The sequence below is a fragment of the Onychomys torridus genome, chromosome 6 (genome assembly GCF_903995425.1).
Source record: "Onychomys torridus chromosome 6, mOncTor1.1, whole genome shotgun sequence".
NCBI classification, from domain to species: domain Eukaryota; kingdom Metazoa; phylum Chordata; class Mammalia; order Rodentia; family Cricetidae; genus Onychomys; species Onychomys torridus.
Window position 1 is genome coordinate 111,204,923 of NC_050448.1, and position 25,122 is coordinate 111,230,044.

The following is a 25,122-nucleotide window of genomic DNA, read 5'->3' on the forward strand; positions in this document are numbered from 1 at the left end:
TCTACATAATAACTCATTGGAATTTTTTTGCTCTTAACCACATATTCACAGTTGAAGACTAAGCTAGCATAAAATTTTTGTTTCACTCTTTTTGAGAGAAGTTGTTACTGTGTAACCCAAGATGACCACATACTTGACATCCTCCTGCCTCAGTTTCCAAAGTACTGAGATCTCAGCCCTATATCACTACATCTAGAAAGCGGAAAAAATTTTAATGTATATCCTTTCAAGGATGGTGGTACCTAGCATCTACCTTATAGGTACAAAGAATCATTTTATTACTATAAAACATAAGAACCAAGTAAAAGTGATGTGCTATTTGTAGGAAGTACCATTTACCCCATTTTTTTGTGAGAAATAAAATGAGATCATCTGGATGGGAATTCGATAGTGCCTAAGTAGAGGAGCACAGGGCCTGTCTCCTCTTCCCAAGGGGAAGCAGAGCAAAAGATGGTAGCTACACTTGGAAGTAAGTGACTGTCTGAGAGCTATGAAATTCATCCAGGCAGGAACTGAAAGCTTTGGACACCTAAGACTGCAGAATGGAAGGAGCAGGAGGAGCCAGTACCTGCAACCCTGACTGCCCAATGGGGAAGGGATACACTCTTCAGAGGAAGGCAGGGGTGGGGGAGTCTCAGCAAAGCTCATTAGCACAGACACTGCCAATCTCAGCTCCTGGAACGTTTCACTGTTGTCATCAGCAAGAAGATCATTTAGGGAAGCAGCCTAGAGCCTGCACAGTGGCTTTTCCTTGGAGGAAGAACTCCTATATCCCCACTAACCCCCAGAGCCCACGCTGCTCTGGCATGATGTCATCATGTGAAGGCAGCTATTTGTCTGAATTATACTGATGTCTAGGGGTCAAAAACCAGGGCCTATTCCACTATCTGGTACCTCATAGATACTCTACCACACTAGCAAAGGGGGCTGCGGTGGCCTAGACCCAACCTGACCCAGCAGGACACAGGTGACTCTAGACCATAATCTCTTGCAATTTAGGAGACAAATTATATGACAATAGCTACAAAATATGTGTAGGGATACCAAGGAATAAATAAATACATACATACATACATACATACATACATACATACATACATAAACAGCTAAAAGACCCATATAAATGAAATTGAAAAACTTCCAATATAAATTACAGATAAAATACTACAACATGACAAGTTCATGCTTGTTCATGGATTCGGAGAAATGATGCTATATAATATCCCTACAAATCAGAACAATCTTCAGGTTCAGTAGAGTCATCATCAAAATGCCAAGGACATCTTTCACAAAACTAGAAGAAAACATTAAAAATCACATGAAAGTGGACACCAAAGCACGAACGGAACTGGAAGCCATCCTGTTAAACAAACCAAGACACATCATGTAAAAAATATTCATGTTCCCTCCCATATAAAACTGCTACAAAAGTCAGTTGGAAGATATAATTCACATTTATATTCACATATAAATGCCACCTGCTGGGAAGTAGTGGAGAGGAGGGACATGTGGAGGCTGATGAATGGACACATAGCTACAGAGAAGTAACGAATCCTAGTGAACAGTGAGGGGTGAATACAGCCTACAACAACCTGTTATGTACTTTATGAGCCGCTGAAGGACAGGAGGCTGAAGCTTCTACACACAAAGCAATAATGAAAGAGAAACATTAATTCCCCTGATTTTATCAGTATATAGTGTATATACACGCTGAACTATCACACTATTTCAAAATGACTCTAATTATTGTAAGTATCCAGGGAGAAGTAACCAGTAGCTTCCTTGCCTTGATCATAGAACACTATACACATGTATCAATTCTCATATTGTCCCCCACAGCTTTCTAAAAGTAACGGACAAATAAATTAAAATGGGGAGATTATGTGGACAAATGACTTAGTCTAATGCCTGCCACATAGAAACATATTAATGTCATTAATAATAAACATTTGTTGAAGAACCATTATCTTTAATTTTGAGAAAAGAGATTTCAGTTAAAAAAAATCTATATGTCACAAAAGACTTAGGGTCATTTGGAACTTTATCCCTGGAAGATGGAAGTAAATACCTACTCTCTTTGTAATGAAATGCTCTTTTCTGAAAACATTATTCTAGAGGTTACAATGTAATCTTTGTGTAGCACAGATTAGAGGGTCCCATGTCCTGCCTTGATGCCAATGGAACACTGGAGGCTGGAGTGGGGAGCCTCCTGGCAGGACACAGGAAAATTCATTTATCCAATGGGATATTTAAAGATATAAACAAACCCACATCCCTTTGGGGAGGCTATGGGCTTTCCAGACCACCTCAATCCCTGTTACATGTGACAACACATTTGTGCCACCTGCCTGGCCTCAGGACTCATCTGAGATTGCAACTTCTTGTTTCTATATTGCCAGCAAGTCCTGCATATCCATTGTAATGTCTCAGAAGAAGCATGTTCTTAAAAGGCTGTCACTTCTGAATATGCCCAGGGCAGAAGGACAGAAAACCATCCTGTTCAGCTAGTATTTGGTTACCTAGCCCTGGAGGCTAAAGCCCACTAATCTTTTTGAATCTTTTAACAAAGGAAGGAACTAGACCATCATTTAGTCATAGTATCAAAGATTTGGGAGGCGGGGGAGGGGTGCTCCAGTCTAGCAGTGTGGTCACTGATGAATTAAAAATGATTTTTCTGGAAGAAAGACATTTTAACACGAGGCAGTACTTTTAAATACCCGAAGGGTGCTCAAGCCTAGACTCTGCGGACTGATCTCTAGTGTCCATTTCAGTTTTGAGAGAGCTGCTCACAGTGAGTCCAGGACTAGGAACGCCAGAGGAGTCTGCTGGATGGTTGCCTTGCATCTAAATCGTCTCCATGGCTAGTCATTCTGGTTTCCTGGATGGACTTCCTTCACTCTTCAGAAGTTTCCCCCCCCCAGAATTAACAAGATGTCAACAGATTCTACACTCTAAATCTTCCTGCAGGGATGACGGAGCACAGACTCCCAAGGAAATGGAGAATGCAAGCCAGGCAGAGGGCCAACTGGTTGCACAGTAAGAAGCACCAAGAGCTGTGGAGATCTAGCTTTTTCTACCACTTGCTATTGTCAGGCTTCCACACAAATTCAACTCCTGAGATATAAGCTCCTGTAGCATCTACATGCCATCCTGCTAGAGCACAGCTATCCCATTTAGCCATTACCACACTTCTGCTATCCCTTTGCGTGAGCAGGAATCCATTTTTATCTCAAGTAAACCATGTGGCTACATTTCTGTGTTCACAGAAGGTATCTCTGGTAAACTAGTCCCAGGAAATTGCCAATTGCAATTTTGCTTCACATACAGGTTTTACTGAATTAAAATACTGTGTCTGGGGGTGTTGGGATGGCTCATTAGGTAAAGGTACCTACCACCAAACTTAGAAACATGAACCTGATCCTTGAGACCCATGTAAGGTAGAAGGAAAGAAGGGACTCTGTAAAATTGTTCTCTGACCACACACATACTGTATCACTCCCCCAACACATACAAATAATAAAGAACTGAATCCTTTTAATAATATTCACTTTAATTACCCCATCTAATTTCAAATTCTTAATAATATTCATTTCAATACCCATTTAATTTCAAATGCTTTTAAATTGTAAATAAGATGACTTCAGGGCAGAAAGAAATATGTTTTGGTCCTTCACAATTCCATAATACAACAAAAAAGACGCAAATCAAAAAGTCTCCAATTTCAAGTCCTAAAAGTGAGTTGCTTATGGACAAGCTAATTTTCCACAAACCTGCTTTTACTTCTCATATAAAATATAATAAAGTACCTCCTGCCTTGATCAATTATTATTAAGCATGACAAGCTCCAAAGAAAAATGATCTGGAAGCTTTACTACTTTCTCATTCAAGGCAGGCTCATTATTCTAAATGTAGGACCTATAAATTTTGACAAAGTTGATGGGTTCTTTTATCGAATCAAGGTTACCATTTATTGGAGGTGGTGGCGGCAGGTTTTTCTTCCATTCAAATTTTATATTTCTGTTTACTTCTAGAAGACTTAGTATGATATTTACATTATTTTCATCAAAAAGCTTTGGTCATACTGCTAGCTGCATGTTTGAAACCCTTGGTCACTTACTGCAAAAGCCTCAAGACAGATTAATGGTTTAGTTCCTTTTAATTTCTCTTTTTAGTATCTTTTCATTTGATTTGAATATTGTCCACAGAAGTAACAAGTAACCTATTACAGTCAATATATTTGAATAAGAAGAACAGGTCAGAAAGTATTGCACTAAATTCCTGTTAGTGAGTTGGAATATTTTTTACTAAAACCTTGGAAAGAAAAAACTTAATGGGCCTTGCTGTTAGATATGAACAATATTAACTATGAAGTATTTATTTGATAAATATAATGTAGCTACAAAGAATATATTAAAAATGATGACAGACCCATTCAAGGGCTTATTCTATAGTGACAAGTGCATAAATGATAAAAACACACACAGAAGAAAAGTAGGTACCAAAGGAAAAATTACTACATATTCAAAGATGATCATTGGGAAGAGTATTTTCTCTCAATCTACAACTTTACATAATATTATATTGATTTTATAGTAAGAAAAACATTACACTTTCCCAGTAGGCTTCCCCCATGGAGCACATACTATCCTGGTCCTTGAAAGGTATGCACTGTAGTAAGAATTACCCCACACTGTAAAGACATTTCTGGCCCATTTTTATTTATTATTTTCTCTCCTGTTCCAGTTTCCCCTTCTCTTTTCCCATCTATCTTTCTCTTCCCCCATTTTTCTCTCTTCCCCTTCTATGTTTTTTATGTGTGTGCACATCCACAGGTGCCCATTTGCATGGAGGCCAGAGACCAATGTTAGGCCTCTTCCTCAACTGCATCTCAACCTTACTTTTTGAAGCAGTGTCTCTCACTAAATCTAGAACTTTCCATTTTGGCTTGGATTGCTTGGCCAGTAATCCAGGGATCTGCCTGCCTCTCTGCCCCTAGCACTATCATCACAGATATGTTTTTCTCCCCAGTGTTTTATGTGGGTGCCAGGCATCCAAACTCAGGTCCATGCTTGTACAATGAGCACATCACCTACTGAGTTCTCTCCATAACCTTTTTTCCCCTTTCATGGTATAAAGATTCAGACATGTTGCATACTATATTTTCACAGCAAATTAATTTATAACATTTTAAAGAACTCCTTCATAATAAGACTCAGTCAATGGTCAGATTTAAATCTGGCTGCTTTTTGTTGATGTGCTTGAGAGCTGGTAGGCACCTAAACCAAGTGCCGCAGGGTAAGCTGAGAGATACCTGGACCGCAGATTTACTTATAAACTCCAAATAAAGCCTCCACCTCCCCTTAACCTGAGGGCTACATATATATTTTTTTATTGCTTCATTTTGGTTATTTTTTTTAAAGTCACAGATTTCCCTGTCACTTAGAAGATACTTTAGCACCAAGAACAGAGATGATAAGCACTCACAAGTAGACTCCTCAGAAATAAGTACTGTGCCTGTCCTGGTGCTTCTTCATTTTGAGTGTTCCTTTCCTCTATCTTTTTCTTGATTTTGGACTACACGGCTGTTGACTGTTTTTAACTCTGGTCATACAGCCTCACATTGTTGTTCCCTAAAACATAGTTTTGAATGACTTCATTGAATCCCCAGTTTTTGTAGGCTGTAAAGTATCTATTCATTCTACTCTTGGATGCTGTTTTCCCAGGGTTGGTACAGATGTTGTCAGGGTTGTTTTCCACTTGTTTCCTTGCCTGCCCTGTTGATTATTTTGTTGCGGCAGATTCTGAATGTGTGTAGTTTTTTTTGCATATAAACTTATTTAAAGCTGTGGATCCTTTCGACCACGCATGTTTTCCTAGAAGTGATGTGTCACTCTCAGCAGCAGTGAAGTGCCCTTACGGTGGCACTTTTGGCAGTATTACATAACTTCATTAAAAAAAACAAAACAAAAAAACCACCCATGAGAATTTCAGTCATCTCTGTAGTGTTGACCGTCAACTTGAGAACATCTGGGACCACCTAGGAGGCTCGCCTCCAGGCATATCTGTGAGGGTGTGTTAATAGCATATTCACTTAAAATAATCTATCTATTGAGAATTAGAGAATCTGTCTTCTTCATTGTTGGATATTTATTTATAGAATGTCTAGAAGATCTGAACCATTTTTTAAATAATTTAGTTATAAGTAATATTATGAAACATTCATTCACCATACATTCAAAATATAAGAATTACCTATTTGAACAGAGGAATGCCTTTTTCTTTTCAACTCTCTCTCCTCTCTCCCCCTTTCTTTCTTTCTTTCTTTCTGATTTCCTTATTGATGCTTTCTCTCAATTATATTTGCCATAGGCTTTTGCTAATTTCCTTTAAAAATAAACGTACATACATTCATGCATTGCATGTGATGATTAATTTTAATTCTCATCTTGACCCAACCTACAATCACCTGGGAGAAGAGTCTCAATGAGGGATTATCTAAATCAGATTGACCTGATAACATTGAATTGCTATCTTTTCTAAAATCTTGGACAAGTGAAACCTATTGCTTTTTATAAGAACAGAATACTTAACTAAATATAAATTTCTTAACTTGCATTCTTTTCTCAAATAATCCTAGTAGTTCATTGTATCCAATTTTTGTTACTGAGATTTCTAACTTTAAAAACTTACTTTGATTTTTCTTTTTTTCTTCATTTATTGAAGACAAGATTCTTTTCTCATGAATGATTACAATTTCCCCTCTCTCTACTCCTCCCACTCCCTTTCCACCCCTCAGTTAGAAGAGAACAGGCTTCTTGGAGATAACACCAAACATGACAAAATAAAACTAGAACTATCACATCAAAACTGCACAAGGCAACCCAAGAGAAGGAAAAGAGCCGTAAGAGCAGCACGAGATTCAGAGACCCACTTGTTCACACACTGAGGAGTCCTACAACTATACTAAGCTGACAGCTATAATATATACACAAAGGACCTGGTGCAGACCAGATGTAGTTAGAGTTTTCCTGCCTGGCCCACAGTCAGGACAAATCTCTCTTACCCGCCAGTCCCACAGTCGCTCAGACCCAACCAAGAAAGCACACAGAAACTTACATTGTTTACAAACTGTATGGCCGTGGCAGGCTTCTTGTTATCTACTTCTTCTATCTTAAATTAACCCATTTCTGTTAGTCTATACTTTGCCACGTGGCTTGTGGCTTACCAGTGTCTTTACATGTTGCTTCTCATGGCGGCAGCGGGCGGTGTCTCTCTCCAGCCTTCTACTTCCCAGCATTCTCTTCTCTCTTGTCCCGCCTATACTTCCTGCCTGACCACTGGCCAATCAGAACTTTATTTACACAGAGCGATATCCACAGCAACCAGACTGTGATTTTTCTTTCTTTTAAAAAGTTATTATTTGGCAATTGAATCATTTATATATTACATTCTGCTGACACCTATTTTTCTACCTCTTTTTTTCTCTGCCCACTCCTAACCCGACACTTCCTCCCTCAAAATCCCCATCCCACTGTCATGCCTGCCTGTTTTGTGTTTGCTTTACAATGCACTGTAAAATCTGTGATAAATGTTTCTCAGCTACCTCAGATTTGCTGTGGTGTGTTTAAGACTAGAGAGTTTTCTTTAGTATTCCTTGGATCACAGACAGTCCAGTCAATCTGAATTTCATTCCTGTCCTATCAACTTAGTTACTGGCCATGTCTTTTACGCTACTTTAAAAATACCTCGCTCACACACAAGTCAGACCTTTTCTCCACCCCCCACCCCCCCCGTTTTCTTCCTAGTCTTCATTGAGAACCAGTCTTCTCCATTATGTTCTCTATCAAATGCAGGACTTTTTCAGTGTCTGTCCCCTTTACTATAATCAATATAGATTTCGGTTTTCTATTGAAATGCCTGCATTCTGGTGTGTTCTATGCTCCCCCTCCTCACCACCACATAGCACTTTTTTAAGTCATATAATTACTGTCATCCTGTCATCTCCCCAGGACGTTAACCTGTTTTGTCTTTATGCTAGCCTGAACATAATCCCAGACTCTGTTGTTGCTTTTTATTCAATTTACATATGAGTCCTTTATCTTCTGACACTTCTCGCCTTCTCTTCTTGTCTCTTGCATTTTGTCTTTGGGTGTCTAGTACTGACCTTAAGTTGGATACTTAAGTTTTAAATTAAATAAGTGGAAATTCAATTCAAAGACCCACATTTTAAAATTTTTGATCCTTATCTCTCCCTCCCTCCTCCTGCTCCTCCTCTGCCTCTTCCTGGTGTTGTTTTGTGAGACATGGTATCTTTATATAGCACAGGCTGGGCTGAGACTATGCTGTCCAAATTGACTTTGAACTAATCCACCTGCCTTGGTCTCCCATTTGCCAGGATTGCAGGTGTGTAAAAACATGTCTGGCAAGCTCATACTCATCAAAACACTTAGTGTTTATCTGTCCTTTGGTTTTATTTCTTGTATTTAGGTTATATTTTAGGATCAGACCCAGGACTGGAGAGGATTTTGAGAGAAGCCACACACAAATAATGTCCTTGGGTATAGCAGCTTTTTCGCATAGAAAGGGGACATGATTAACAGAAATAAATTCCTATCTGTGTACAAATAACCAATGGAATACTTTCCTATCCCTTCTCTCTATCATATAGCTTTACTTGAGGGTCCTAAGGAACTAGCAAATAAACATCATTTTCACACCTCCTTGCTGTCTACCTGAGGGTGTTTGTGCATGTACAGAAAGAAAAGTTGAAGAAGAGAATCACTTTTTAACATTAGCCTTTAAAGAACATGGTATCTGGGGTTCCAGGAAGAGGGGAGATTGGATAGCTTCCCTCTTTGATGGGAAAATGGCTGCTTTGCTCCACAGACTTCAGGGCTACACTGCTGACATTGATTTTATCAATCACCTTCAAAAATTGGAACTAGCCCTAGATTCTTCCAAACTCAATTTTTAGTTTCTGTCTTCATTATTATTAGGAATTTTGTTATTTCTCAGGTTTTGCCTTTCTTTCTGACAGAAGTTACAATGTGCACTGTTAGCATGGTCCCATTTTAGGGAAGAACTGAAAAACCATATAATTTTTTTTCAGGTATAACTTTAACAGAAAAAAATACCCTTTTGTGAGCAATATGACAAATGGAAATATAAGTTATACTGGAAAAGGCAGCTGAAGCTATTATTCTTTTATGGAGTACAAATGACCACATTTTGACAATTTTCCCTCTTTTCTATTTAATATATCCAGAACTGGCAAGAACAGCCTGATGGAAATACCACAGGACTCAGAAGTCTCTTTTCCCCATATAAGAGTAATACCTTCCATGCTTCTCTGGGTTTCCTGCTTAAAGACAATTTTATTATTTAACATTTATCAAACTGGCCAGCACTGTGTACTCTGAGAACACATAAAAAATATGTGCCCTGACTAAATCTTTTCCATGGGCATTCACACTCCGCCAGAAGACAAGACCATAATAATTCTGTAGTTTCAAGTGAAGAACTGGGCTGAGACCATGCCAGGGGTTACAAACCTGTAAGCCCAAATGAGCCAAACTCCAAGTTACTAAGCAAAGTGACTGATTTCTAAATATATCAAAATAATTCTCATCACAAATAATCTTTCAGATATTTGGTATTGATAAAATGATTCTTGAAATCTTTCCATTTTACACTTTAGATTCAATTATGACTTCAAAGAAATGCATATCAAACACACAAATCCACCAGGAAAGATTCATAATGCAAAAGTTATATGTGGCAAATTTATATGTAATTTTTACATTTATATACAGGATATGAATGGTTTTGGCAACCAAAATTTGGAAGTTCTATAAATCTTACGCTCCTCTAAATCTGGGGGTGTCTGCCTTAAACATTTGATTAGGGCATGCATGCTCTTACCCACATACCCCTGTAAATTATGGTTTATCCTGACTTATAACAACAGGACATCTTTCATGTCATCCAATAATTAACTGTGAGGTAAGCAGATTATGGGTGAGAATCATGATCTAGGAGGCTTCAGCTCATTGGTTGCTGTTTCTTACTTGCAGTGAACAGTAGTGAAGACAGTAAAATGGAGTTGGTCTTGGCATGGAAAAGAGTCCAACAGAAACAAGTCTAGGAAACACAAACAATCCGGAAGCTGAGAATATTAATTTGTGTCCATGTTCTTGAAGTGGCAGCCTCACATGCCTCTAGTAAACTTTGAGGATGTCTCCATCATAGTCTAGACACCTGATATCAACAAGCTTATTTAATAGGATGGTTGTTATTTGGCCAACACCCAAAGGACGCAGAAACCCTCCCCTAGTGAGAATTTTACAAATAAATCAGTCCTCTGTGAGTATGGTTAGCATAAGTCTGACTTCAGAACCCAAGCAGATTCCAAATATACCAACAAGATATAGTTCTCTGGTTTGTGGTCCTGATGAACACACCTTTGCCTGCCCCTGGGACTCAGGGTTAATAAATGGAGTGGACTGGAAGGACATTTTATCTGTGATATCACTGTGTAGCATTTTCTGATTTCAAAACCAACTTGGGAAAATGGACTTTAGGGCTGCATTTTGATGAAAAATTTTATCTGTGATTGCCAGTCTTTAGCACTTTCCCTTCATATTTCTTCAAGATGTAAAATTGGAGTCAAGGAATTCCTTTGAGTTCCCACAGAAATGGTGCCAATTAATTTTGTTTTTTTCTGTTCCTCAGGAAACTTCCTTGGCTCAGCAATAATGTAACTTCCTGGCAACCCCTTGGCAATCTTCAACTTAGAGATTCTGGAATGCTTTCAGTTCCATGGGGAAATAGTTGGCTCTTATGAGTCCTTTTCCCATCCAGCATACAGTAGAAGAAATATATTATTTAACCTTTTTAGGGAACCTGTCTGGGTCCCCTATAAAATCTTAACTTGTGATCATTTCACAAGCTCCCCCCCCCTTTTTCCCTCCAGAGACATCAGCATTGGAGAAGCATCTCCTGTCTTTCCTACTGCTTGATGAAAGCCTAGGATAGCTGGAGGACGCTCTGAAAACTATAGGAAGCAGTGATTTTTCACAATTCCGAAACAGCTTCATGAGGTATGGCTGAATGGTTTGAAGGTGAAGTGTTCCTCACAGGCTCATATGTTGCATGCTTGCATGCTGGCGCTATTTCGGGAGGGAATTTCAATTTTACAAAGTACAGAAAATTTAGAGGGAGTAGACCATTCTCTCTGCTTCCTGGCAACCATGATATAAAGTACTCTGCTCTGTCATTCCTTCCTCCATGACGGAGTGAGACCTCTGAAACCACAATTCAGGATAAATCTGTCCTTCAGGTTGGCTGCTGAAAATGAAGACTAAAATAACACCTTTTAAGTACCCAGAGTGTTTACAAGATCCCAATTATCATTTTTTTGATTATGCTGAAAACTGATTTTCCTGGAGGTTATAGTCATCAGATTTTGAAAACAAACAAACAAACAAACAAACAAACAAAAACTTTCTAAGATCTGAAGTTCTTTTACTTTTAGAAATAGCATACTATTTTGTTCTATTCTGGTAAATTCTTGATGTCTGAAAGTCAAGAAATATCCTACTGTGACTAATTTAAAATGCTACAAATAAGTTGGATTCAAGAATCAAAATGAAAAAAACATCAAAGAACATATGTTTTTTTTAGTATCCTTGTCTCCAAGGATTAAAAGACTAATGAAAAGTGACTTTTATGAAGCAAATTAGCCAAGTCTCTGACCAGGCGTATAAAACAACAAAACACTGCATTATCACTAAGGTGTCAAACTCCTTTCCTTTCACCTTTCTGTCTAGCATTTTATCCCAGCATGGAAAGTATTTTTCTGGATACGTTGTGGAACATGAATCAGTTCTCCTAGGCTCAAGATAAACCCTCGGCTCTTCTCAAACTGCTTTCTGGGGAACAGATGGCCAACTGATAGACAGATAGCCACTGTTGAGTACAGGTGCTCCCCAGGCCTTCACCATCTTTCATCACCTGTGAAAGGAAAAATCCTGAAATTTCCAGATCTCAATGCTAACAGAATTAAATTATAACCATGATAAATGAATCATTTATAATAAATACTTTTTTTCTCTGAAAGAGCTCAAAATGCCCATGTCTTCTCTTTATTATTTATAAAACTATGAGGTATGTGTAGGAATCCAGATGGGAGTAATCAGTTTGTTTAAATTGTTAGGAATTGTTGTGATCCTAAGTGCACAAAAACCTCTCGGAGTTTTGCATTTGTTTCCTGAGAGATATAAAGGCATGACAAAAGGACAATATACTTTCAAAGGTCCATGGTCCATCCTTATGTTAGCTACTTTTTACTAACTATGTCAGACAGAAATATAAGTATCATGGCTTATTGTGTTCCAGAAAACTGGGAAGCAGAGAAAGCTTAACCCGGAAGCAGGGCTGTGTTCAATCATCAAAGACTATATCAACTTCCCTACTTCCATTTGCCAAGCTTTTCAAGCATTGTAAGCTTCTACAGTTTCCTCTAACTGCACAATCAATAGGGACCTGCAGGGAAACATTCTATATCCATAGATTTGACCCTAGTCCTCTACAGGCTTGTGGCTATTGATGAACATAAATTGCATTCAATCCATCTTCAAAAGTTGTATCAGTATCAGTACCATTCAAAAGTCCAAAGTCTTCTGAGACTCAGAACAAACTTGCAGCTGTGAGGCTTTACAAAACTCAAAGAGCAAATTGTATACTTCCAACAGACAATGGCACTTGATTCCAAAAGGGAAGAAGGAAGGGCAGTAGGGGAAGTTTTGAGCAAAGCAATACTGAAACCCAGTAGGGCAAACATCAAACCCCACAGCTCTGCATGGAGTTGCTGAGACCCACTGCTGTGGATCAGTTGCTTTCAACACATGTGGCCTCTTTCTTGGGCTGGATCTTCTCAGTGCCTGCAGGTTTTCTTGGAAGATGTTCCACACTCCTTGTTCTTCCAAAACCCTTGGGTCTATGTCCCAACTTAGATTTCACATTCATGTTGTCACACACAGCTTACTTAGGGGTTCTATGGAGGGTCTCTAACTCTGCTACACATTGTCTGACCACAGCACCTTTCTGGAACCTTGGTATAAACTTCTGTAACTCCAACTCTTGCATTCTGCTGCCTGTCACACCAACAATACTATGTAGATGACAATGCTGAGTTTTGCTTATGCTTGGATCATGACTGTAGTTGCTAAGTGCATGTGTGACTGAATTTCCTTAGCAGACATTTCCAAGGGAACCCATTCAAAGACATGCTCTATTCATGATACACCCCCCCCCCAATTATTTTTTTCAGTTGCTCTCCTTTAAAATGAATGTTTTAAAAATTGGGTTTCAGTTTTATACTTGGAAGCCTTTGACGGGTAGGGTCTTGCCACCAAGGCATCATTTCTATTGTTTCAGTACAAAGTGTACATGTACTCTTCAACTGGGCCAGTCATTTCCTCAAACCTTTCTGCGTCCTTACTGTAAATCTAGCTAAAAGCACTCACTCAACATGCTACAACCTGAATACTATGTTGCCTTGCAACTTTCTCCATCAAGCAACATAGTTCATTACTTGTGCATTCAGGCTCAACTTCATTTTCACGAATGTCTTGTGGTTCAGTTGTTTGCCTCTGCTTCAAACCCTCATGGGCTGGGGCCTTTTCTGTCTGTATTTCTATCAATATTATGGTCTTCTGTACTCCTACCTGAAAGGCTCATTAATCTCCCCGTAGAGCACTCCAGGGCTTCTCTGACTTGCAGTTCTAAACGCCTCCACATGCTTCCTAGTTCCAAAAGTCTATGAACTACATGGTCAGGTCTACTAGAGCCACACCCTACCTTCACTACCAAGTTTTGCTGCTAATCACTTTTCTTGTTGAAAATGCCCAACAGAAGTTAAAGAGAAAGGACTGTTTGCTTATGGTTTGGGAGAGTGTGGTCCCCATAGTGGGAAAAGTATGGATGGATGCTGAAGTAGATGGGTTTGTGGTTACAGGAGTTTGTAGCATAGTTTGTTCCATCTCAGAAAACCAAGGGGTAGAGTTTTTGCCCAAAGTTAGGCTGATTGTAAACATCAAAGCCACCCTGAGGGCCACTTTCACTAGCCAGATCTCACTCTTAAAGGTTCTGCAGATTCCATACACAGCAGCTGGAGACAGGGAATAAAGCACGGGAATCTGTGCAGAACCAAGACACGCCTAAATTAGGAAATTCATGTTTAAAATAAATGGATAATTGCTTTTTAAAGAGAGTGGCACTTTGCATATAAACTCACAAGCAGTACATCCAAGTAATTTATAGAAAAGTAGAAGTTCGGCTTCCCCATGTATTGTGTTCAAGCACCATATGACGAATCCTTAGCACAATCTGAGCATAATTTAGCTGCCATGGGAAATGCTGCTTGAAATGATGAGTGAGCATCATTCATTTAAGAAAACAGCTTTGTTTGAGAGATCATTCATAGCATCCTAAAAGTGGGTCCATTGAGGTTCCATGCTGAATACTGTTCAGTGAGTGTTGAAAGCTGGTACATCCTGACTCTAGCCTCTTCAATGGCACAAAAAGAGATGGAGCATGTAGGGGTCTGGGGGCTGCTGTGAAGTGATTTTATGACTTCATTTCAAATGTCTCTTTCTCAATAATTACCTGTTACCAGTTTCAAGGTGACATAATTTGGGACTGAAGTTATTTCAAAGGTGCAACTGCATGGGCTCACAGATTAGCAAAGCCAGCTACCCTAAGCCCTGTGTCAACTGACTTTTGTGGTTTTTATATTGAAAATGTATTCATTCCCGACTGTTGAAAAAGAACTATAATAAATGGTCTGCTAGAGTCTATCCTTGAAAAAGATCTATGTCCCAGTGAACATTGGAAGTAGAAAGTGCCCCACGTGTTTGAGCCATTTGTGTGACTATGTTTGTGTGATTATAGTAGTCTTTAGCTCTACTCTGCATGATAAATTATTGTTTACAATGTCCTGGATCAAATACTGAAGGCAGAACATACTGGGAAAATGGTTCAATCTTTGACTGGCATTCACAGCCAATTCACCCAATTCTGCTTGAGTAGAAATACCCAAGCTGTTCTTAGGAGGTATACCTTAACAGATCTAAAAAAGGTGGCAGGGGTGGGAGGGGGCTCTTATGTAAGTTATAGAATTTGTATTCTCCTTCCTAGTGTACTGATAACATCACCACAGGCAATATAATGAGGGGTATTTTCTGCTTTTGCTAATTAAAATAATTACCATGCATTGATTTTATTATGGCATAGTTGTTTTAGAGTCAGCTATAAACTTCAAAGCAAAATCAATCAAATTCAATTGTAGAACCTAGGAGATGTTATGCATATTCCTTTAAATCTTATTTAGATTATAAAATAGATTGAATTTAACATTAATACCTGGTTTCTTAGGGAGACTGTAGAACTTATCATCATCAGATTGTCTTCTGGCTGCCTTTTGTTGGAACACTATAAAAAATATAGTACATAAAATTGATTAGACAAAAGCATTTAAGAATATGAAATACACCATGAAAGCCTCCATGAAGTCAGAATGCATCATAGTGTTTTCCTTAGTAACAAAATCTGAATTGTATTCATTTTTGAGTATAAGGATTACTAAAATTGTAATTCCCTCATCTGTACAGTTTATCAGTAATTTTGGCAAGCACTTTCTTTGGGCAGAGTCCTGTGATATTGATGGAATGCTTCCCTAAACTGGTGAAATCATGCCAATTCCCTTTTTGATATCAGGTAAAGATAAAATCTTGAATTTGTTAGAAGTGATCAATGCTAAATTCACATGAAGAATCCATTTGCATAGAAACTATTCAAGCTAGCTTGTGGGTGATAAGCAAGCATAATATTGTTTTATCTGAAAGTGAAGAAAAGCCTGCTGTGTTCCACAGATGTGACAATAAACCAGGCACTTGACTCTTGTGCCATCTACCCAGACCTCAGACCTATTAAAGCAGCTTGTTTGAATTACTTCATTATCTGAAAAGTGCTTTGTTCTCATTTATTATTTCTCTCATGAAATTCTGGGAATTAAGTCAGCATTACTCACCCTATTTTGCAGATGAAAGGTAAAATCAGTGTTTAATATTTATTAAGCACCCACAAAGTTCTGGACACATTCTGGTATTTGTTAATGAAATAGACCAGATCCTTTACTACTTTACTTTTGGAAAATGAGCATCCGGAGTTACATTTATTTTTTTTATGGGCAGTCTGAATTATGGGGTTTGGGAACTCGAAGAGGCCTGGGAGATTTAGTCCAGCCTCATATGTTTATAGATGAGGAAGTAAGCAGCTTGTAAAAGAGCTAAGTGAATTTTGAAATGATCCCTGAGTTGTTAGCGGAGAGATGATTTAGACCCTTAAGTCTTGGCCTTCAGTCTGTTGCTTCCTCCTGACAGTGATGCTGTGTCTCCCATTTAATAACGATTCCCTTTTAAAGTTAGAAAGGAAGGCTGGAAGGAGCTACAGGAGCATGGCTGTGCTCTTGTTCTTCTTAGTATCTCAGCAGGATCTTCCTATAAAATGGTAACTGAGGCACATGGGGACAAGGAGACAGCTGCATGGCACTTGGACATTGTGGCCTGGAGAAACACCTCGGCAATGATCACAGAGTTCTGCCTTGGCTTTATTCTTATTTAAACCACTCTAAGATCAAGCTCATATATGGAATTAATCAAGAACAAATTTTTTAAAACAAACGTCCCAAATCAAATCAACATTTATTAAACACTTATGTTTCTAGATAATGTCAAGAGAAAGATTATTCCTCTCCATGTCCTCAGGAGAAGAGAATATGCTTTCAAATATGATGCATTTGAAAAAAAAATACATATAAAGTAACATCTCTGGTTGAAAATCAGTTTTCTTTGTACATTCTGGGTTTGGGGCATTTTTCCTAAATGAAATACACTAAGGGGTATATGGCATGTGATTTCATACTCGAGGATGCTAGATTTTTTTTCCAGGTTGTATGTGATGTTTTCATCAGCTAGTTCTTTAATTTCTTTTGAATACAGTAATAAAAGGCAGTCTGTGCTGTTGCTAATGTTGTTAAGATGTAACAGAGTATCTAAAACTGAAAAATGGTAGTTAGCATCCTCAATATGGGAAATGACTTGAACCTAAAGGCAAATGCAACAATAATTTTCCCAATTAAGCAGCACACTATCTGTGAGTTTCATGGATCCAGCTGAGGTTTGGAGTTGTAGAGCATTTGAAAGCAGACTTCTCTTTCTAGCATTCTTGGTGTGAATTTGCTCTAAATCCAATTCATCCTGGATATTTTTCTGCTAGCAACAAATGGCCTATGTGACATGGAGTCAATGCTGCCCTTCAGTCACTATGCATTAGTGTGATTTCTCCTGGGTTGAGCCAGGGTCAGTCTGGAGTGGAGAGTGGACTACTGAGAAGGGTAGTGGAATGAGGAAATGCTGATTACAGAGCTGTAGGGGGAGGCTGGCAGTAGGTTACAGTGCTGAGTCCCCTTATATCTACTCTGCCTTAGAATTCCTTAACTCACCTGCCCCTGCACCCATGTCATTTCCCTTCCCCCACCACTGACTGAATCCTTATGAAAATCCAGACTTAGCAAATGGTCTTAGCATTGCTTTTAACGCTCAGAGCTGTTTTTCATATACAAAACAGCCACAAGAAAAGATCGATGATTTGTGATCAGAAGGCTTAGACTAATAGAAAAACCAGAAAGTTGAACCACAGACCAGTAATAATTTAAAAAAAAAAATGCACTGAGACAACTCTGACCCTCTGAGCTTGAATTCTTGGACAACATTGTTTCAGCTGCATTGTGCCTGGTCAATGTCCAGAGACTGCTACCAATGCAATTATGTCAAGTCAACTTGGCTAACCTTTGCACAATGAAATCTAACTTTTCTCTTGCTACCTACAGTTAGAATTTGTAAAGACAAAAGATGAACACAGTACTTAAGCACAAAATGTCAATAGAGGAAAAAGCCAAAAACAAAAACAAGTTTTTAAGGTTCAAATAATCTTAAACGATACAAATGTCTTAAATGACACCCTCATTTATTTTAAATATTGGTAAAAATGACTTCTGTAAAAGTTTCTCTGGAATATAAATGACATTGAATGGGAAAATTAGCATAGTATTAAATATTCAAAAATGTTAAGCACAGCAGAAGTAGCAGAGGAGGAAAGGGTGAACAGGAACAAGTTCTCTTGCACAATTTGTCTTTGCAGGCTGTTCGGCAGGAACCCTCCTTGTGTTGCCCTCAGTTACAGTCTCCCGAGAACATAAGAACTCATTCTAAGGGGCCCTTTCTGGGAAAATGGACAAAGCACTATCAGCATAATTGTCTAAGCTGTAAAGCCGATAAAAATCTGTGGGATAGCAAATGCCATTCATGAAGATTCGAAGGGCAAGTCACAAATCCCATGATGCTCTGTACCCATCGCAGGTGGGGAGTGAAAACACATCTGTACTGTGTTTTCTTGCAGGGGATGGGCTCCTAGAAGGGAGTGCTTTATTATTCACTTGACAATCTGTCATTAGGTTGCCAACTACACAGCCCAGAGCTGTACAAACAAGGTCCTAGGGGTGTACAGGTTTATCAGACAGTGTCCAAACCTTCCTACTTTTCACTCATTTAGACAGAGGTCAGACATACTATTAGCACCCACTGATGAGAGAGGGGAGAGATAAGCAGTCAGGAAGAGGAAGGGTCAAAACCAGTCCTTGCAGTGCTGATTTCCCCATCTGTTTCCCTACTATATGCTAGATGAAAGCTAATCACAAAAAGGCAGAAGAGGGAAAATAAAAAAGGAACCAACAGCACCCTTTTCTGTAGGTGTCAAAGGAGGGAGGGAAGAATGCTGTAACCCCATAGGTGGTCCCAGTGAGTCATCCAAAGCTTAGAGAAGAAATGTAGCCTATCGAGAGACAGTACAAACACTCTGATAGTTTGAGCCATTTAATTGTGCTGACATTAGTTCCACTTCATTATCCAGGACATTATCTAACACAGTTCACCACATCAGAACAGGGATGTGGACATGGATCTTTCGCCAGGTAGGAGTGTACAGACCTATGCAAATGGAAACGATGCCTGGGCATTTAGGGAGAATGTGTGCTTACTCTGCAGACAGTGCACGCACAGTCATTAATGTTGGTACATTTTCCTTTTGAGATTGGCAGAGATAGGATAGCAGAAGAACATAATGACCTGAAGGTAAGTTGTGGGGAGACTGAAATACAAGGGTGGTATTCACAGATACTTAGCTTCCTAAGGAAAAAAAAAAAACATCAATTTTCTTTCCAATCTGTAACAGAAATTTGAACTTGATTGGTAGATTAGTATGAAAATCCTCTTTCTGCACAGAAAAATCTCACAATCAATTTTTCTTCTACATTTCAACTTAATTGAGGTGGGGATAGAAAACAAAGTTTTTATTTGAATATTTATTTTAGTTTGTGTAAATAAGAATATTTCTTTTTTCTTTTTTTTCACTTTATGGATTAGCAGTTTTTTTTGAATTTTTGCCACTGCTGTTTATATATTTAGTGAGCTACTAGAAATAGCATTGCAAGCAGAGCTTGATCAGTCTTTTTTTTCTCTCTTGTTTTTTTAAATTTATTATATTTGTGTTTTAATTTTACACATCAGCCATGGGTTCCCCCTGTCCTCCCCCCTCCCCCCCCACTCCCACCTTCCCCCCAGCCCCTCCTCTCCATTCCCATCTCCTCCAGGACCAAGACTCCCCTGGGGATTCATTTAAACCTGGTGGATTCAGTAAATGCAGGTCCTGTCCCCTCCTTCCAGGCTGAGCAAAGTGTCCCTGTGTAAGCCCCAGGTTCCAAACAGCCAGCTCATGCACTAAGGACAGGTCCTGGTCCCACAGCCTGGGTGCCTCCCAAACAGTTCAAGCTATTCAACTGTCTCACTTATCCAGAGGGCCTGATCCAGCTGGGGGCTCCACAGCTTTTGGTTCATAATTCATGTGTTTCCATTAGTTTGATTATTTGTCCCTGTGCTTTTCCAATCTTGGTCTCAACAATTCACACTCTTACAGTTCCTCCTCTTTCTTGACAATTGGACTCCTGGAGCTCCACCTGGGGCCTGGCTGAGGATGTCTGCACCCACTTCCATCAGTTATTGGATGAGAGTTCCAGCACAACCATTTTTCTACTCTAAAAATGTTTCCTATCTAGAAAACTGGTAAATTCTGGAAGAAGACAGTTTGTTTTGTGGAACTGAAGCTTGAGGCCATCACAGTGAGTTTGTTAGCTAAGGCTCCATGCACCCCTGGATAGGCAAGTCCTCTTCTGTTTACCAGGCAAACAACACATATGGAACACCTGCTGTTTGCCTAGCAGCATGTTGACTTGTTTTTGGTCATTTTACTCTGTTAGAAAATGTTATGAGAGTAAATATTAATTGAATAATAGCCCAATTAATCTTTCTTTCATTTCAACGAGAAATAGCTTAGGTGGTAAGGGAGCCACTGAAAGCCTCCAAATCTATTAGGAGTTTACCTTTTGGTTTATCCTTGGTGATTATCCAAATGGAATTCTCTGCTCTTTCCCCTCTCTGTGTCAGAAAATGCTTTCATTCTAGATACCAGTGGGGTCATGGTTTTGTTTTGTTGTATTTCACAGGATTGTAGGATCATAGGATCTGGCCTTTGAAAGTCTATTTTTATATTCCATTTGGTTATGTGAACTTTGAACAGTCACTAAATACTAAATATACTAATAGAACTCACCCTATGGGGATTTAAAACTTCCAAAGTAAGGGCCATGCCCAGTTGTTCTAATTGTTTTCAATGTTGGTAGCTGATGAATATTTTGGAAAAACATGTACTCTAGTATATATGCATATGAAACTATGTAAGGGGAGAAGCAGAAGGCAGGCACTAATAGGAAATAGAGAGGTTGCTTTACCTTGTATCTATAGAATAACTTAAAATATCATCTGAACCATTTTTGTGTGTACTGCTCTAAGCCAACTACAGAGCATATGCAGCTTTCAATGTTAGGAAAATGCAGAAAAGCAGCTATTATGAATAATTAACAAAGATAAATTTTTAAAAAATAAATTGAGATTGTGCAACTCTCACCAAGTTACACAGCCTTGAGTGCACAGTAACATCAGGTTCAGTGCTGTCTCTCTTCAAGGGGATCATGAATTTTACTGATGAATTTCTTTAAGCGGGCGGGGGGGATGCCTCATACCATGACAGCTCCATAGAGCATCTCATTCTTCTCTAATCATGTAACTCAGAGTTAAAAAGAGGCTCACAGTAAAAGTACTGGGAAAAAAAAAAACATTGTAGATTCAAGAAATTTATTGTGTGGGTGGGGTGGGGAGGTTGGGGGTGTCTTTGTGGGCAGCTGTTAAATGACCATTATCTAAAGATTTCAAATGTTTACTCTGTCTTAAAAATGGCAACCTTGTATTTCTGAGTTTGCCAACATTGGCACTACTGACATTTTATACTGTATAAACTTTAGATTATAATTGTTGAAAGCTAATCTTTAAAGTGTGGGATGGTCATCAGGTACCTCTGACCTCTACCTCCTAGGTACCTCTAGCATTATCTTACTTGTGAAAATCAAAATCTCTCTAGACATTGCTAAGTGACATCTGGGAATCATTAAGAATTACTACCATAGGTCAATTAAACTTCTTACCACAGACACATTCAACTGGGTGTAGTAACATATAAGGGCAAAACATAGAAAGTTGTGGTACAATTGGAAAAAAATCTAAGTGCTTGATGATACTTTCATTCATTTTGCTCACATAGGCAAATCTGTAACGCCAGTTCACACCAATTTGTATTTTGCCCCTTTTATATGACCAATGAATTGAATCTTTGAAAGATGAGGCTGATAAGATTTAACTTTATATCACTGTGCTAAGAGATGGCTTGGAAAGTCCTCTGGTTTCATTCAGTGTTTCTGTGAATGAGCCAGGAGACTATGGTGTTCTGCTCTGAGGACAAGGAGAACAATTCATTAAACACAGGTTACACAGCAGTACTGCTTCTGTTCAATGAACAGTACATACTCAGTCATCATGATGGCTCCTTTGTAGAGCTGTATCAGCACTCTTTCATAGAAAGATAAAGAACTTCACTCAGAAAGGCAGGGGCCCTAGCCTTATATAGAAAGAGGACAATGTCATTCTGTTCTGAGAGACCTGTGACATGCATGTGGTGTTCTGAAACTAAATGGTTTGGACTAGGTCACCTAGGCAGAGAACGGGCAGCAAGGCTCTAGCCATAAGACCCACTTGAATATATTTCTTTACTAAGGAAGACAAGCCACTCTACTCTGTCACATTTACAACCATGGGAATTAATTTTCCCAAGAGTTTTCACAAGGACTCTCCCACTTCCAATTCATTGTATGTAATCAGACTCAAGTACAAGTGAACCTCAAGTGGAAATTTTAAGCGAACAAGTGACTTGTACTTGACATTTAGGGATTTGGTAGCTGAGACGCCCTCAAGAAGGTCATATATGCAACTTTGTTGTACTGTAAAATGCCAAGGATACCTCAGGAGCAACTGCGGATTGAAAGAGGAATTGTATTCTGTTCCAAATCAGCCACATGGATTTGGTCCTATCATTGTCCCATTAATTGTATGAGGGGAGAATGAAAAATGATTCAGTGATGCTAAAACCTTTCCCTAGTAAGAGTTCACATCTGTGCATGGTCTAAGATGGAATTCTCCTACCAGTCTATCTAGGCCATACTGACCACCATTTTCTTTCATTGATTTGTTCTAAATCAAGAATTCTGTCACTAAAAGATAGTAATCTATAGAATCCCACTATATTCTTGATGCCTAATGAGCCTGATCTTGTCCAATATAATAGGGAAAGGAAAGTGTTAAGAATATGAGCTCTGAGAAGAGGATGACCATTTAAGAAAAAAAAATGTTTAAAAGAAAAATTAACTTTTCTGTTGTGGTTTGTTCTTAACCTTAGGGAGTGTTTCACACAACAATCAGAATCAGAAACATGTCTTCTGATAACGTGGATGGATATGAATTTAGTTTTCAATTGTTAAGTTACATTTCTGTGTGTGGAGGACGATGGAATGCAGAGCAGAACTTCTCTCCCATATGTGATCTACAGCATGTAGAAAAAGGAACAATTCATGGTCATCTTGGAGCTTTGTTCTTTTCTGTGTGGGCTCTGCTCTGCAAATTAGTGCTTCAAATATTGGATGTTTTAGGACAGGAGAAAAAGAAATAGGAGGCTGATATAGTCTTTGTACTGTCTTCCATACTCTTAGTGAGGTCTACTGTAGCCATATAGATGTGAATTCTGCCTCTTCTACCATTGGTTCATTCAGCTAATATTCATCCAATTCTCTCAGTTTATGAATTCATTGTTGAATGTGGAAACAAGGATTTAATGATGGGAAGGAAGATTCTGAAGAAGCTGATCTCTGCCACTGTGGATCTTGTAGGTTAGAGGAAGGAAATAAATATGAATTCATGACAGTGAAGTGAATGTATGGGTGGAAAGAGCTTATGGTTCAGTATTTACAGGTATGGGCAATAAAAAGACAGGGGCTCACATGCTGCTGGTACTGTTTCCTAGTTTCATCATTGGGGCAGTGCACTGGGACTCTTTTAGCATCAGCTCCTTCATCTGAAATTAGACCAGCAATGTAAACCACATAGGGCTGCTATGTGGGTGAGAGTTCACAGAAGTTGCCTCTTATTGATATCCCCAGTGGCAGACCAAGCCCCGGTATTTCATTAGACCACAGACTCTCCTTTGCACTTTTTAAAAAAATCTATTTTCCTTAACTTCTGACTTTACCAGAACCAAAGAAATACATAGAATCATTTTCTACATTAGAATTAGTATATCAAAGTCATTCTTTGCTCATATCCTAAAAAAGGTATTTCTGCAATGTCAACATAGCTTCTTCTAGCTCTCTGGTGTTTCTTTGTTTAGTCTCTGAAATGATATACTTGGATTCTTTACTCTCTTTTCTTCAGTTCTGCACCTTACAGCTTGTAGCTGGAGAGTTTCTCTCCAGCTCCCGCCAAGTCCTGGCAGTCCCGCACTGATGCTTATATTATTTAAACTGTTTGGCCTAATTGTTTCTTGCTATCTAGTTCCTATATCTCAAATTAACCTAATCTATTAGTCTATAAGTTGCCACATGGCTTGTGGCTTACCGCTACTTTACATCTTGCTTGTCATGGCATTGGCTAGCAGTGTCTTTCTGCCTCAGCCTTCCACTTCCCAGAATTCTCCTCTCTCCTTGTCCCGCCTATACTTCCTGCCTGGCTACTGGCCAATCAGCATTTTATTTATCAATCAATCATACACAGCAACAGCTTCCTCTTTGACTATGTTATATTGTATGTGTGTCAACATCCTGCTGCCACTCTGTTCTATCAAGAATGGTGCAAATTGATGTTCTTCTAATGAATAGATAGTGGGATGAATGACTTTCTGGGAAATGATAAACATTCCATTTAGTAGATCTGCATGAGTGGGAAGACTAGGCAAGGTGTTGAAAAAGTCTTCTAATCCTGGGATTCTAGGCAGGCATATCCACATCTGACTTTTTACCAGGGATTTGAACTAGTATCTTCAAGCTTGCATACTAAGCCATCTCTTCAGCCACCAATTGCTAATTCTGAATACATAACCCAAATTTCCTACTCTATTTCACTCTGACAGACTTTTGTAGAATTATGTAAGAACTATCAAATTAAGTCCATCTTTATTAATGAATTAGCATGATCAAAAATTTTAATTATTCCTCTACTCATTTATTTTAAATTTTCATTTCTTTCAAAAGTTTAATGTAAGAATAATGTATTTATATCACCTCCACCACTCCTTTATTCATTATTTTCCTAAATTTAAAAAGACATGATAGAAATAATGGGGAGGGGAGGGAGGATTAAGTGGGGAGAGAGATGGAAGGATAGGGCAGAGAAGGGAGAGGTAACTAGTACAAGGAGTGAAAAGCCATATGGAAACACTTTATAGAAGAGGTTAACTGTAGTTACCCTATACAGTGAATTATGGGCTCCCAGGAGTCATAGCTTGTAAATAAAA

General features: G+C 38.8%; 1 protein-coding gene across 1 annotated transcript in view; it reads right to left on the bottom strand.

The window, feature by feature from the left end:
* The window catches only part of LOC118586262 (B-cell scaffold protein with ankyrin repeats-like), a 120,528-nt gene that overhangs the window by 16,075 nt on the left and 79,331 nt on the right, over positions 1-25,122 (bottom strand). The window contains exon 6 of the mRNA XM_036191384.1: positions 15,424-15,492. Coding sequence (XP_036047277.1) covers positions 15,424-15,492 — 69 coding nt within the window. The remainder of the gene's footprint in view (positions 1-15,423; positions 15,493-25,122) is intronic.